Raw genomic sequence first — 13,892 nt, forward strand, 5'->3', positions numbered from 1 at the left:
CAGAGCGGGAGAGACAGGAAGCAAGGGCTGGGGGCGGGGCCTGGACTCCTGCCCAAGACTGAGAGGCTGCCAGTCAAGGCCAGGATGCCTGGGTACCTCCTCCCCTGCCCCCCCACCCCCCTGCAGGACTGAGTGAGGAAGCCGGGTCAGGGAGACAAGTGGGCAGGGTTGGGATTTGGGGATGGAGAAGGGGCTTCCAGAAGGCCTTTATCTCCCTTGATGGACGATCTGAGGCTTGCCTGGGTGCAGGTGGGCCCTTGACAGCCATGGCATCCCAGTTAGCTGCCCCTGCCACCCGAGGGGGGGCTGCGAGACCACGGGAGGAGCTTCCGGGAGGTCCCCTTTGGTCCAACGTGCCCACATGGGTGGGCCTGTCTGCCGGCCGGGCTGGGAGTGAGCCGTGGAAGCCCGAGGGCCTGGAGGGGCGGCCAGCCTCCGGCCCAGGGGTGCAGCTTCAGTCCCGTACAGCGGGCTCGAGGGAGGCCTTGACTGGCCCCTCTCGGGGACCGTGGCGGGGAAGCCCTCGGCCACCAGCAGGCGGAGAGGGGACCGGCCCGAACGCCCCTCCTCCTGGGCCTGCCGGGCCTTGCCGCCGCCTCACTCTCCCTGTTCTCCTCAGGCTGGTGGGCCAGGCCACGGCGCCCACCTGCTGATGCGGGGCCAGGCCCCCGGCACAGGACGCTGAGCGCCCCCAACACGCCCCCGGCCACCGCCATGGCCCGCCTGGCCGCCGCGCTCTGGAGTGTGTGCGTCACCGCCGTCCTGGTCACCTCGGCCACCCAAGGTAGGTGCTGCTGGGGCGGGGGGAGCCGCGCCTTGCAAGGGCGGCTGGGAGGGCAGAGAGAATGTTGAAATACCTCCCAGCCACTTGGTGAAGAACCGAGTCCCCAGCTCGTCCCAGACGGCCGCCGAGCCAAGCCAGAAGAAGACTCAGTAATCGCACCGCCCCCCCAGCGCCGCTGAGGGGTCCCCGGGCAGCGGGGCCCAGCCTGGCAGGGGTCCCAGAGCCTGGGATGCGGGCCGTGGCCTCCTGGGACCAGGACCGGCCTTCCCGGTGAGCCGGTGCGCCCCTGTCTTGTGTGTGTCTCTCTCTGTGATTACATCTCTGTGGCTCTCGCTGGGAAGAAGGCTTAATTAAAGCATGCCCGCTGACGTTTATTTAAAAACAACTCATTACCCGGCTCGGCCCTATGCCGGCCCCGGGATCCCGCACACGCAGCAATTAGTGCCCCGGGCCCGCCCGCCCACCTCCACCAATTACTCAATTATGGTCCCCGTGGAGGGCCCAGGCGGGGGCAAGGGCAGAGCAAGAGGAGAGGCAGGAAAAAGGGGCCTGCTGGCCTTGCCCCTAGCCCTGGGCATGCCCCCAGCCGGCACCCCCCAGCTCTGTCTGGAGAGTCCTGTTGGTGGACTCTGCTTCCCTGTCCCTTCCTGTAGCCCAGTACTCCAAAAGCCGCAAAGGTGGAGGGGACATCATTCAGCCAGGCCCCAGGGCCTTGGCACTGCTCTGGTCAGCCGGCACCCTCTGCTCCCCCAGCGCCCACGTTCTCTTCCCATCCAGGTCCTGCCCCACCGCCCCAGCTGGCCTAGGAGGGGCCACTCCACCCCCAGACCCATCTGAGCCAGCCCTCCACCCCCGACCTCCCTCCTAGGCCCGGGAAGGACTAAAATTAGCTGGGGAAGCAGATGGTGCTGGAGGAACACATGTAATACTTTCCCCCAAGTGAGACTCAACTCACCCCAAAAAACCTCAGGGGCCTTGCTGCCATCCCCCGGGGGCCCCCCACCTGACAGTGGAGGGAGCAGACCCCCAAAGGGGGTCTGCATGGCTCTGCTGCCCTCGGGCACCGCTCCTTCTCTTCACCCACACGCTCCAGTCTGCACATCAGAGCCTGTGAGCCACTGCGTGTCCCCACTTCCCTCCAGCAACCTGCGAGGCCTGGCTGGGGCCGGTGTCCGACAAGGTGGCTGACCCGGCAGGTGGGGACCACGTGGAGCCCACTCTGTCCTGAAGAGACTGGCTCCCTCAGTAGGTTTTTTTAAAGATTTTATTTATTTGCGAGAGTGAACGAGCACCAGCGGGAGAGGGAGAGGGAGAGAATCTCAAGCAGACTCCCTGCTCTGTGCAGAGCCCAACGTGGGGCTTGATCCCAGGACCCCAAGATCATGACCTGAGCCGAAGGCAGACACTCAGCTGCCTGAGCCACCCAGGCGCCCCTCAATAATCACAACGATAGTTCTTAGCACCCATCACCTCACTGCCTCCTTTAGGCCTTTGTTCAAATGTTACTATTTAGGCTTACTCGCACCTACTGCAGCCCTCCCGGTGCTGTGAGGTGGGAGTGGCAGCTCCTTGGAGAAGGAACTGGGGCCACAGAAATGGTCGGTTACTGGACGAGGCCACCAGCCAGGGCTTTGAACCCCGGTCGTCTGGCTCCTGAGCCGAAGCTGTCGGCCCTCACACAGCATCATGACCGTGCAACCCCACTGGGCATTTTCTTTCATTGTCACGCTGACCCTCACCACGCAGGGCGCCATACTCAGTGCTTCCTTCGGGAACGTTCTGTAGTGCGTGGAATCCTTGAGGCATAGCCCTGGGCTGTTGGTGCTGATCTTACAGACTGGAAACGGAGGCCCGAGGAGGCTAAAGCACTGGCTGTCCCAACTGAGTTTGCGTCAGAGTCGCTGGCGGGCACATCGGCCCGAGGTGCCTGGTTTCACCCTGGAGATCCTGAGTCAGCAGGCCAGGGCTGGGGAGCCAGAAGCTGCATTCTTAACCAGCCGCCACATGATGCTGGTGCCGCCGATCCCGAGGCCACGCCGAGAAGCTCTGGCCCCACGGACGTGCCTGGCCTGTCAGCCAAGGACTGGCAAAGCCAGGCGCTGTGGTTTCTTTCCGAACAGGAGAGCGTTTCCGCCCATGCCATCTCTCCCCCTTGCGTGGGGTGGCGTGCAGTTAGGGAAGTGCCCAAGACCACCCTCGCTTCTGCACCGGTTGCAAGTTCAGGAGTCCTTTAGACCACCTTCAGATTTGATGACTCCCTAGAAGCGTTCACAGAATTCCCCACGCTGTTATACTCACGGTTACAGTTTATTCCAGTGAACAGTTAGAGAGAAAATCAGCTGAGGGGAGGGGTGCGTGGGGCAGCATCGCCCCTCCCAGCAACGCTGTGGACAACATGCATGGTGTACTGCCAACCTGGGACACTCCCCTGAGCCCCGGGGTCCAGAGCCTTCACTGGGACTCGGTCGTAGAGACATGGGTGACCACCCACATGACTGACCTCGGTCCCCAGCCCTTCCGGAGGTCAACTGATACCCAGAAGTCCTACTCACGTTGTTCGTGTGCTCATTTGCTAGGGCCACTGTCACGGAGGGCCACAGACTGGGGGGCTTCGACAACAGAATAGTATCATCTTATAGTTCTGGGGGCTGGGAGTTCAAGATCAAGGTGTCAGCAGGGTTGGCTCCTTCTGAGGGCCATGAGGGAAGTTGCTGTTCCAGGCCCTCTCCTGGGCTTGCAGCTGGCCATCTTTTCCCTGTGTCTCCACACTGCCTTCCCTTTGTGTGTGTCTCTGTGTCCCAATTTCCCCTTTTTATAAGGACACTGGTCATATTGGATTAGGGCCTACCTTACCGGCCTCATTTTAACTTGATCACCTCGGTTTCAAATTTGGTCCCACTCTGAGGTACAAGGGATTGGAACTTCAGCATATGAGTTTGAGGTGGGGAGGACACAATTCAACCCATCAACCCATCCGGCCTGGCCCAAGGCCCCCAGGTAGACAAAGACGCTCCCCACGCAGGACACCCCCAGTGCTTAGAGGCACCTCCCAGGAGCTGAGGGCAAAGACCTTGCCGTACACGTGGGCACAACAAGAAGCCCATTTTACAGATGAAAGAACTGCGGTCCGTATAGCCCACGTCCTGGATACAGCCAAGCTGGGGGGGGGGGCATCTCCTCAGCGGGGTCTTCCCTCCTTGTAGGCCTGAGCCGGGCCGGGCTCCCGTTCGGGCTGATGCGCCGGGAGCTGGCATGCGAAGGCTACCCCATTGAGCTGCGGTGCCCAGGCAGCGACGTCATCATGGTGGAGAACGCCAACTATGGGCGCACAGACGACAAGATCTGCGACGCCGACCCTTTCCAGATGGAGAACGTGCAGTGCTACCTGCCCGACGCCTTCAAGATCATGTCACAGAGGTGAGCCCCCCCCCAAACTGGGCTCCTAGGAGGAGGGCTGGAGGCAGTTCCAGGGGGCCCTGGGTACATGCCTGTCCTCCGTGTGCTCCCTGGCCCTGGCGCCCTGTTCCCCCTCCGTCTTCCTACGATGTGTCTAGGTGCTGTTTCCTGAGCACCTACTGGGTGCCAGGCCCCTGCAAACGGCCAGGGAGACCCAGCCCCCTTCCCTGGCAGCCTGCACCCACCAGGCACCCCAGAAGCTCATTCCAGGATTCACGGGGGAGGGAGTGGAGGTCTCGCCGTGTAAAAGCCATAGCAGGACAGGGTGAGAGCATCACCGGAGCTGAGGGAGAGCTGGAGGTCGCACAGGCTTCCCTGAGGAGGGGACATATGAACACAGATGGCAGAAGTGCACGTGTGCGTGAGAGAAGAAGTGAGCGCCTGAGCGTGCAAGGCTGTGTGCGAGTGCGGGGCGGGGGGGGGGGGTGCTGCCAGGCGGAGGCACCTCGAGTGTGGAGCTGCAGAACCCTTCCTCACAGCACCGCCAGCCCCTCACAGCGGGTCAGCCCTTCACGTGACACCCGGATTTAACCGCCCCTTCCGCCCCTCCCGCTGCCAGTGCCCCCTGGGGTTGCCGCACAATCTCCTGCCGTCCAGCGTGCCGCAGGCTGTTCCCACCTCAGCAGCCAGGGGGTGCCTGCAAACACCTGAGCCGGGGCACCCCCCTCACTCAGACCAAAAGCCTGTCTTCCCTGAGACCTACAAGGCCCTGCGTGCCCTGCCTTGTGCTCTGCTCCGGGCCCTCCCCGTCTCCACGCTCTAGCCACCCTGCCTGTTCCTTACTCACATCAGGCACCATCTGCCACAGGACTCCTCTGACTCTTTGCACCGGCCATTCCCCCTGCCTGGAATGCTGTTCCCTGACACCCACATGGCTCATCCCTTCCCCTTCCCATGGATTTTCTTACCTATCTCAGCGAGGCCTGTCTGACCACCCTCTCTAAAATCCCAGCCCCCCACCATGACTTCTAGCCCCTTCCCTGCTTTATCTTCTAGCCCTGACTACTATCCATAGTTCTGTGGAATATTTTGCCTCTTTATCATGCTTGTCTTTCCTCACTGGGCTGTCAGCCCCATGGGGACAAGGTGCTGTGTCTCTCACTGCTGTGTCCCCAGCCAGATACATAGCAGGCGCTCACTGAGTTTTTGCTAAATGCCTGAGAGAGGGCAAGGTTTCCTCCGGGATCCAGAGCATAGAACGGAAGAAGGAAAGGAGGGCTGGAGCCAGCTCTGCAGCTCCTGAAGTGTTGGCAGAGGTTTCTAGAATAAGTCACTGGGCAGGATCATGGAGAGCCTCCAGAGAGTTTCGGGCAGGGGACGGGGGTGATCATTTGGCTCAGACCAGTGGACAGGCTGGAGCTACCTCATTCCCTGCCCCCCACCTTTTCTCCCTCAGTGTGTACCCTTCCAGCAGTCCTCCCCCACCTCCCCCTTCCCTGTCTGACACCCCGCCCCAGCATGAGCAGCCCTAATCCAGCTTCCCAGTCTTTGCTTAGGCTGTGCCCTGCCCTCCTCGGGAATCCCTTTCCTCCCACCTCCTGCCTCCAGCTTTCTCCCTGCCCCCCACCTGCCTTCAGCAGTGCCCAGCACGGCAACTGGCCCAGTTCTGGCATTCGTGGGTTCTCGGTTCCAAAAGGGGGAACACTGAACAGTGTGGTTCCGAGGGCTCAAGAAGTGAGAGGCCACCGCTCTGCCATCTTAGCCTGGAGGCGAGGCTCATCCTATTAGTTCGGGACGGCTCTGCTGCTCTGACGGAGAAACACCAGAATAGCTAGAGTGACCTTAAACCAGATCGGAGGAGAGAGACCCTCAGCCCTCGCTTCCCTCTGTCTCAGAGGCTCCCGCACCCAGTCCTTTTAAAGGCCCCTCGGGCCCATTCTCACCTCCCTGGCCAGAATGCGGTCACGAGTGCTGGCCGCCGCTGGGGAGGCTGGGACGCGCGGGGCCCAGCCGTTGTCTCTCCTGGATATTGAGGTGAGAGTCACATAACATATTAGTCATTTGAAAGTGAACAATTCAGCGGTGGTTAGTACATTCGCAGTGTGGCGTAACCACCACGTCTCTCTAGTTCCCAACGGGAAACACCGTCCCCATGAGCTACAACAGCCACCCTCCCCTCCCCCGGCCCCTGGCAGCCACTAATCTGCTTTCTGTGGCTGCAGACCGGCCCGTCCCGGACATTTCATACAGATAGGATCATGAAACGTGGCCTTCTGTGCCTGACTTCTTGTGCTCAGCAGTGTCGTCAGGGTTTTTCCACGTCGTGGCACATCAGAGCTTTCCTTTTTATGGCCAAATAATATTCCACTGTGTGGATGGACTGCGTTTTGCTTAGCCTTTCCTCTGTCAGTGGACACGTGGGTCGTTCCTGCCTTTGGGCAATTGTGTAAATGATGTCACTGAGAACATTCACGTACAACCAGTTGTTTGAGCCCCTGCTTCCGGGTCCTTGGGGAACAGAGGTAGGGGTGCAGCTCCTGGGTCACAGGCCACTCTCTGCTTAACCTTCAGAGGCCAGGGCTCAGGTTTAAAAGAAGGGGCTGGAGGGGGTGGGGAGCAGATCCTCATTAACTAATTCCTGCCCTGCCGAGACCTGGCCTGGGGTAGGGCCCAGAGACCTGGGCTGGAGAGATCGATGGCGGGGGGAGAAGGCGGGGGAGAAGCGTGTTTTTGTTTGTACGTAAGCCAGGCTCCTGGAAGTTGGTGGGGACTCTGACTCCCCAGGGGGACCTGACGATGGCTTGGGCGTGAGGTGAAGAGACTGCCTGTGTCCTAAGTGCAGATCTCACAGCAGTGTTTCCAGAGCGCGGCACCCGCCTGAGACCCGGCCTGGGGTGGACACATACGGGCACCATGAGCGTCTCATAAGTGGCGTGCTAGCCAGGACACCGCCTCGTACGCACGGCCTCACGTCTTCCTCTTCGCTGAACAGGCAGGGGCTTTCCAGCCTATTTAGGAAAAATGCCAAGGGCATAATGGCATCAGTGACACGCAGATGGGATGTGAGGACGGGGAGCTGGGGAAGCAGTTCATGGGGCAGGGTCTCTGGCGCAGCCCTGAGCTTGCTGCCCTGCTGGGGCCGAGCGTAGAAGCCTCTCTGGTGCGAAAGAGAGAGCAGGCAGGACACAGAAGATGATGCCCCCACAAGGCCCCTGGCCTTGGTTGCCCCAGTTCCTTCTCCGTTTGGGGGTGCTCGTTCCTCTCCTGACCCTGAATGCTTCCCCTGCCAGTTCTAGGCCGGTCTTTTGCCAGCTTCTCATCTCTTCTCTGCAGGTGTAACAACCGCACCCAGTGCGTGGTGGTTGCCGGCTCTGACGCCTTTCCCGACCCCTGTCCTGGGACCTACAAGTACCTGGAGGTGCAGTACGACTGTGTCCCCTACAGTGAGTCATCTTGTTCCTTGTGCGGACATGGGCCCTTCCCCCTCCCAGAAGCAAGCGAGGAGGAGACACCTTGACCACACACACACACACACACACACACACACACACACACACACGGCCAAGGCAGGACCAGGCATTTGGGGCACAGATGGGCCTGCTCCCTCCCTCACACATTCTTTCCTCCCAGACCTGCCCCCCCTAGTCAGTCCCTGCCCCTCCCCCAGCCCCACAGGCTCTATCCCCATCTGTAGGGCACCTTCTTCCATTCTTGTTACCACAGCGCACTAGCCCTGCCCCTTCCCATGTAAAAAGCCACACCCCAGAACTCTTCTTGGTGCATCTACCTGTCTCCTGGTTCCCTGGACCTGGACCTTGCTGCCCTCCAACATCTCTGCCTCCCTTCTCTTCTCACATCTCTTCCGTTTCTGATCACCCCTTTACAAGCCCGCTCTTCCCTCTTACTCACTCCCCTTCTTTTCTCAACTCCCTCTCCTTTCTCTTGTCCCCCTCACCTCTCACGTACTCCCAGTCCTGCCCCTTCTCAGTCTTAGAAGCTGTGTTCCAAACCTGTAGAGAGGCAGACTGCCCTCTGAGGCCTGGTGGCAGATCTGGTGTGAAGGGCTAGGGGCATCTTCCACAGATACCTATCTCCTGGTTAGTGTGCCCATGATCATGATAGCACTTCCTGTCTGCAAGGGAAGTGCTGCCATGTTGGACTAAGATGGCCCCCAGGAAGCCTGAGGAGAGTAATCTGGGGAGCCAGGGACCTGGCTTTCTTGCAACTGGCCAAGGGGAGCCCACAAAGACAGGGTCTCTCCTCCTCAGCACTCCGCTCTTAACATGGCCCTTCTTTCCTGCCCTCACTGTCCCTTCCCTTCTCCCCATCATCCATTCCCCTCCTCTCCCTGCCAGCTTCATGTAGCCAACCTGGAGGTAGGGCCTCTGGGCAGATGGGGGAGGAGGCAGGGCCACCAGAGTGTCTGAGTGTGGGGGGCAGGGGCAGGGGAGCAGGAGGCCCTGTGACTCTCCCTCCTCTGCCCTCCCACCCCAGCCTCCCCCCTCAACCTTTGATTTCTCCTCGCAGGTGATGACCTACGTGCTGGGGAAAACAGGATCACTTATGTGCTTCCATAACCTTCTTTTACTCCTCACCCTTTCCTTTCAGCAACTGAGGCCTCCAGCCGCCACCTGAGGGGGACACCCATCTGATCCTTGAAGCCTCCCCACAGCACTGGGGACACTCTCCACCCACCCCCCGTGGCTGGGGCAGCAGGGAAGGGAGGCGGGAGGCTGGGAGCATTGCACAGCAGGGAAATCAGGCTGGGTTTGAGGCTCAGCCTGGCTCTGAAACTTGAGCAAATGACTTAAACTTCTCTGAGTTGCTGCAAAAGGAGGCAAGAGGCCAGGAGAGCATGCGTGTGAAGCACCTGGCCCAGGGCTGGCCACGGAGCCTGCTGTGTGGCAGAGTGCTGGATGTAAACTCCCCCCAGGGCAGTGGCTTCGTCCTCACCCCCCAGCGCCCAGACCCGAGCCTGGTTCAGGGTGTGCTCAGTAAGGGTGCGGGTGCCCTTCCAGGCCAGCTTAGCCCGCGTTTTCATCTATGATGGTGGAAGGGGGTCCCTTCCGGGGCATGCTGCCAGGAACAGAGAGAACGTGGGTAAAGCTCTTCACGCGCCCCACGCCATAGGCATCTACGAAAGAAACGGTGCCTACTTTTGCCAACTGCACGGAGCCTCAGTTTCCCATCTGTAGACAGGGTTCTGGAAAGACTGCCTGGGAAGGACCTAGCATGGTTCCAGCGCTTAGTCGCTGAGGAAGCAGGAGGCACTTGGTAGTCATTGCCTTTGTTGTGACTACTCGTAGTGATTTTGCCCAGTTATTGCTGTTGGTGATGAAAAATCAAACCAATGACACATGATGAGCACAGGCCTCTTGAGGCAGGTGAGAGAAAGGACAGGAAACACGTCCCTTGGTCCAAGTGGAGGCCAAAGCAAGTGGGCACCATGCGGGCAAAGAAGCAGGAAAAAAGAGGACATAGGGAGGAAAGAGGCATAGGGACCTCCTGAAGCTGATTCCCCCTCCCACGGAGTGTGGGCCAGGGCATGACCCTGGGAGAGCAGGCTGGCCCAGGGAGAGCAGGCTGGCCCAGGGCATGGGCAGCCCCAGTCGGACTGAGACAGCCAGCCTGAGCCCTGGGGGAGGTGGGACACACCGTGAATGTGTCTGGGACACGGTGGGGCCACGTGTGCCCTCCGCAGGCAGAACCCAGGGGTGAGGGGGTGTAGCTCCTGGTTGCAGAAGAGGGACTGGAGTTCCAAGGGTGAGGGAAGCTAGGCTGGAGAACAGGGAGGCGGGGCACTCACTTGTCCCCCACTGTTCGTGTTCGCTGAGCACTTCCTGTGTGCCAGGCCCTGGACGAGGCGCTGGGAAGGAAGCCAAACTCTCCCCTGTGGAACTCCCTGCTTGGGCCTCTAGAGAGGTGGCAGGAGAGCGAGGCCCTGGTCAGAGGTTCCTGAGGGGCCAGGGACACAGAGCCTGAAGGGGGAGCAGCCTGGGCAGCCATCTTGCGCTGGGCTTCAGAGGCTGGGGTGACCCCAGTGCTGGTGTGGGCGAGTCAGGGGTGGGTGCAGGGGCCCACCACAGGGAGGGGGCAGTGGGTGTGTGGGACTCCCCCCCACACACACACACAAACACACAGCCAGACAGGCCCGACTAACGCTGGATTTGCCTTGCAGCTGAGCACATTCTAACCGTGCCCCCTTCCTCCCCCAGGTGCGCCCGCCCGCCCGCCGGGCAGCAGGCAGGGAGCTCCTGGCTCCTGGGCCCCCAGTGGGGGGCTGGGCAGAAACACGGAGCCACAGGCTTGTCCCGGGGGATCGTGGGAGCGTGGGAGCGTGTCTGTGCCCCCACCTGCTGTCTGTGATGTCCCCCTACCCCAGCCTCTTCCTTCTCTGCCTCTGTCTCCCCCGCCCGGCTCTCTGAGGCCCAGGGGCTCTGCCTGTCTGCCTCGCCGCCGCCCATCATCCTGTGTTCCACTCCGCCGCCCTCTCTCTCTGTGTTGGCTTTTTCTGGGTTGTGAGGGCTTGGGGGAGCTCAGCTGGATCCTAGCAAGGCCAGCACAGAGAGGGAAGGAGTTCAGCGTGTTCTCTCAGCTGGGGGCGCCCAGGCCCCTGAAGGCACTGAACCCCTTCCCCCTTGGCCCCTGGTTCTAGCAGGAGGGCAGCAGGAGGGTTGTGCGGAGGGGGGGAACCTGTGTGGCTCTTCCACCCCTGCCACGTCCTCCCTGGTGCTCCCCTCACCAGAGCCCACCTTCCAGCTGAAGCTCCCCCTCCCCAACCCCCACTGCACTGAGGGTGCCCCCACCCATCTGAGGGCTCCGTCCACCTGCCTGTTTGTACACCCCCCCCCCTCTTGGTCTCTGTCCTCGCGTGTCTTCCCCTCCCTGTGACTGTCTCCCGGACACTCTCCCCAGAGGAAGGGACTTGGGGGCGGGGGCTGAGCTGATGCTACGTTCGGGGTTGGGGAACCAGGATGAGGAAAGAAAGGAAAAGGGGGCATGTTGCCAGATAAGAAACGAAAGCAATTTAATCTTTTTTTTTCTCTTTTTTTCTTGCACATTTTTTTTCAATTTGTTTTCTCTCTCTCTTCCGATGCTTAAAGTAGAAGTGGAGCAGAAAGGTAAACGCACTGTTACCAATGCTAACCCCTAACTCACACTTTGCTCTCGCCTGTACCGTACTTATGTGACCCACCCTCCCCACTCGGCCCCTTCTTCTCCCCACCCCAACTGGGTCCAGTTGGTATCCCCCACCCCGGGTGTCCTCCCGGTGGGGCCAGCCCTGGTGCCGCCACGGGCGGGCGACTCCACCCGAGGAAGCTCCTCTCTGAGCACGGGCAGGACCTTCTGTCTCTCTCTCTCTCTCTGCCTCTTTTTCTCGCTGTCCCTCCTTCCTAGTCCCAGCCCTTGTGGGGGGGACCTGGCCTTCTCTCATACTTATTTTGCCTCCTTCAGGAGAAGTGTGTAAGCATCCAGGGTGGGAGGGGAGGGAGGGACCCCCTTCTCTGGCTCCCGACTGGGGGCGGAGTGCACCGGGTGAGCCAGGCGAGCGGTCTTTCTCCTCTTCTTCCTGCCCCCACTTCTGTACCACGTGTCTGGCTCGGGGAGGCGGGATGGAGGGGACACCTTTGTTTTCCTTTTGGGGAGCAGATTCCTTCTATCTCTCGGGCTCCTGGTGGCATAAGTTCCTTCTGGTTTGGCGTTTCCAAGGCCCAGAGCTGTTTTGGAGCACGGAGCACCAGTTTCCCCCACCCCCAACCCCCATCCTTGACCGGCCAGGGGGGCCCAGCCCTGGGGAGGGATGTAAAGCTGTCCCCAGCCCTGGGAGGGCAGTCTGCCAAATTGGGGGCCAAAGGGCGGGGGTGGGCCTTATGGTGGGGGGAGCGCTGGGTGGGGGAGCGTTTTCTCTGGTTCTGAAACACTTGCGAAGCTGCAGTCAGGGTTTCTTCTGGGCTGTTTTGGTTAGAGGACCAGGGAGAGGGGGGTTGGGGGAGGTATAGGCCGGGTCAGGGGACTTTCACGAGCACCGTAATTTCTTGCAGGGTTAACCTTCAGCAGGGGAAAACTCCATGGTGGGTGGAGCTCTTCCCAGCATTTGGAGAGGGGAGGGGATAGAGCGGAGGAACTTGGAGGGTGGGATATTGGGGAAGGTCCAGTCCTCCCCTGAAATTTCGGGGACATTGACAGCCCTGAGGCTGGCCATGGGGGCAGGGCCCGGGTGAGCCATCCTTGCAGGATGCTCTTACCTTGAAATTACGGTGGTCTGTGGAGCATCCCCTTCGAGGAAGGTGGGGCGGGGTCCCTCCAAGCTGCTCCCCTCCCCCTGCCCTCCCCCATCTCAGAGAGGCCTGGGCAACTAGCCCAGGCCCCAACCCTCACTGCCCCGCCACTCTCTCCCTCTCTCTCTCCCTGAGTCTCTCTCGCACCCAGCACCAGACACTCTTCTTACAGGCCCGGTGGTGGTTTGGATACCGCAGCCCTGGATCTTTTCTCTTCAAGGGGGGAGGGAGGGGGAGGGAAGAGGAGGTGTTGGGAGCTTGGTGCTGGGGAGGGGTCCTTACTGTCAAAGGCCCCAGGCAGACCCTTCCTCATCTTCTCCCCCTTTCCCAGGGTAACCTCTAACCACATTTTCCTCCTCCACACCCTTCTGACCAGGTCAGGCTCTGAGACCTCCCACCGCCCCCTCACACACACAGACATATCTGCTCAGGGGCCACAGAGCTGGCAGGGGTCCTGGCTTGGGGAGAGGGGAGACCTGGGCACAGAGGAAAAGGTGGACGCCAGGTGTGCTGGACATGGTGCAAGCCAACCCCTAAGGGCACAGGGGACAAGGAGATGGTGGAGCCCAGGATGCAAGCCAGGATCCCTCTGGTTCCTGCTCACTTCTGGATCCCAGACTCCCTTCCCCTTCCTAAAACAGGGTGTGCTCCTGGCTGCTTGCACCCGGGGCCCCTTGTCCCTGATGCTGTGAAGGGAGGGCTAGATATCCCCCCACCTAAGCCTGTCAAAGAGTGAGGCTGGAAGTGGGGGAATGAGGAGTGGTGCCTGTCCATGACCCTTTTGCCACTGGGGCTGCCCCCCAAGCCCACACCAGGTCCCAGCCCTCCCTGTTCCCTTGGGGCCAGCTGCTTTGGTGACAGACCAAGCAGGAGCAGAGAATTCACTGCAGACCCTCACCCTGGCCTGTCTGTGGGTTCAGCTAGCAGGGAGGTGAGAGGGAGGCCCAGCCATCCTGGATGGAGGGGTATCTCTGGACATCACCACTCCCAAGTCCAGACCCCTACTGGGTCAGTAAGGGGAGGCTAGGAGCAGGTGGCACTGGGATGTGACGGGGCAAGGGTGGGCAGGCCAGCGGTGGCCAACGAGATGCAGTTGAGGTTTTCCTCCTTTTCAGGGAATGGGGGGGTGGGGCGGGGCCCCCCACCTTTCTGACATCAGCGCTGCCTTGGTCCCTCCTCCCGAGCCGGGGATGGTCACAGGTAAATCGGGGTCCGGGGCAGGGGGGGGGGGCCTGGCTGGGGCGGGCTGGGTCTTTATCCTAGCTCCTGGTTCCCTCCCTTGCCCCCTCTGAGCTGGACCTGGGACTGCCCCCCCGAGGGACCCTCAGTCGGGCCTGGGCCTTGGAGTGAATTCTCTGCTCACCCCTCTCTCCTCGCCAGCACTAACCCTTTCTTCCCAGGTGGTCTCCAGCGTGCCTCCCTTGGAGCCAGGA

General features: G+C 61.0%; 1 protein-coding gene across 1 annotated transcript in view; it reads left to right on the forward strand.

The window, feature by feature from the left end:
* The first annotated feature begins 22 nt into the window (after window positions 1-22).
* The window catches only part of ADGRL1 (adhesion G protein-coupled receptor L1), a 33,052-nt gene continuing 19,182 nt past the window's right edge, over window positions 23-13,892 (forward strand). Inside the window, exons 1-3 of the mRNA XM_040629193.1 lie at window positions 23-784; window positions 3,988-4,201; window positions 7,514-7,623. Of these exons, the coding sequence (XP_040485127.1) occupies window positions 715-784; window positions 3,988-4,201; window positions 7,514-7,623 (394 nt within the window). The 5' untranslated portion in view covers window positions 23-714. The remainder of the gene's footprint in view (window positions 785-3,987; window positions 4,202-7,513; window positions 7,624-13,892) is intronic.

The sequence above is a fragment of the Ursus maritimus genome, unplaced genomic scaffold (genome assembly GCF_017311325.1).
Source record: "Ursus maritimus isolate PB19 unplaced genomic scaffold, ASM1731132v1 scaffold_14, whole genome shotgun sequence".
Classification (NCBI taxonomy): Eukaryota; Metazoa; Chordata; class Mammalia; order Carnivora; family Ursidae; genus Ursus; species Ursus maritimus.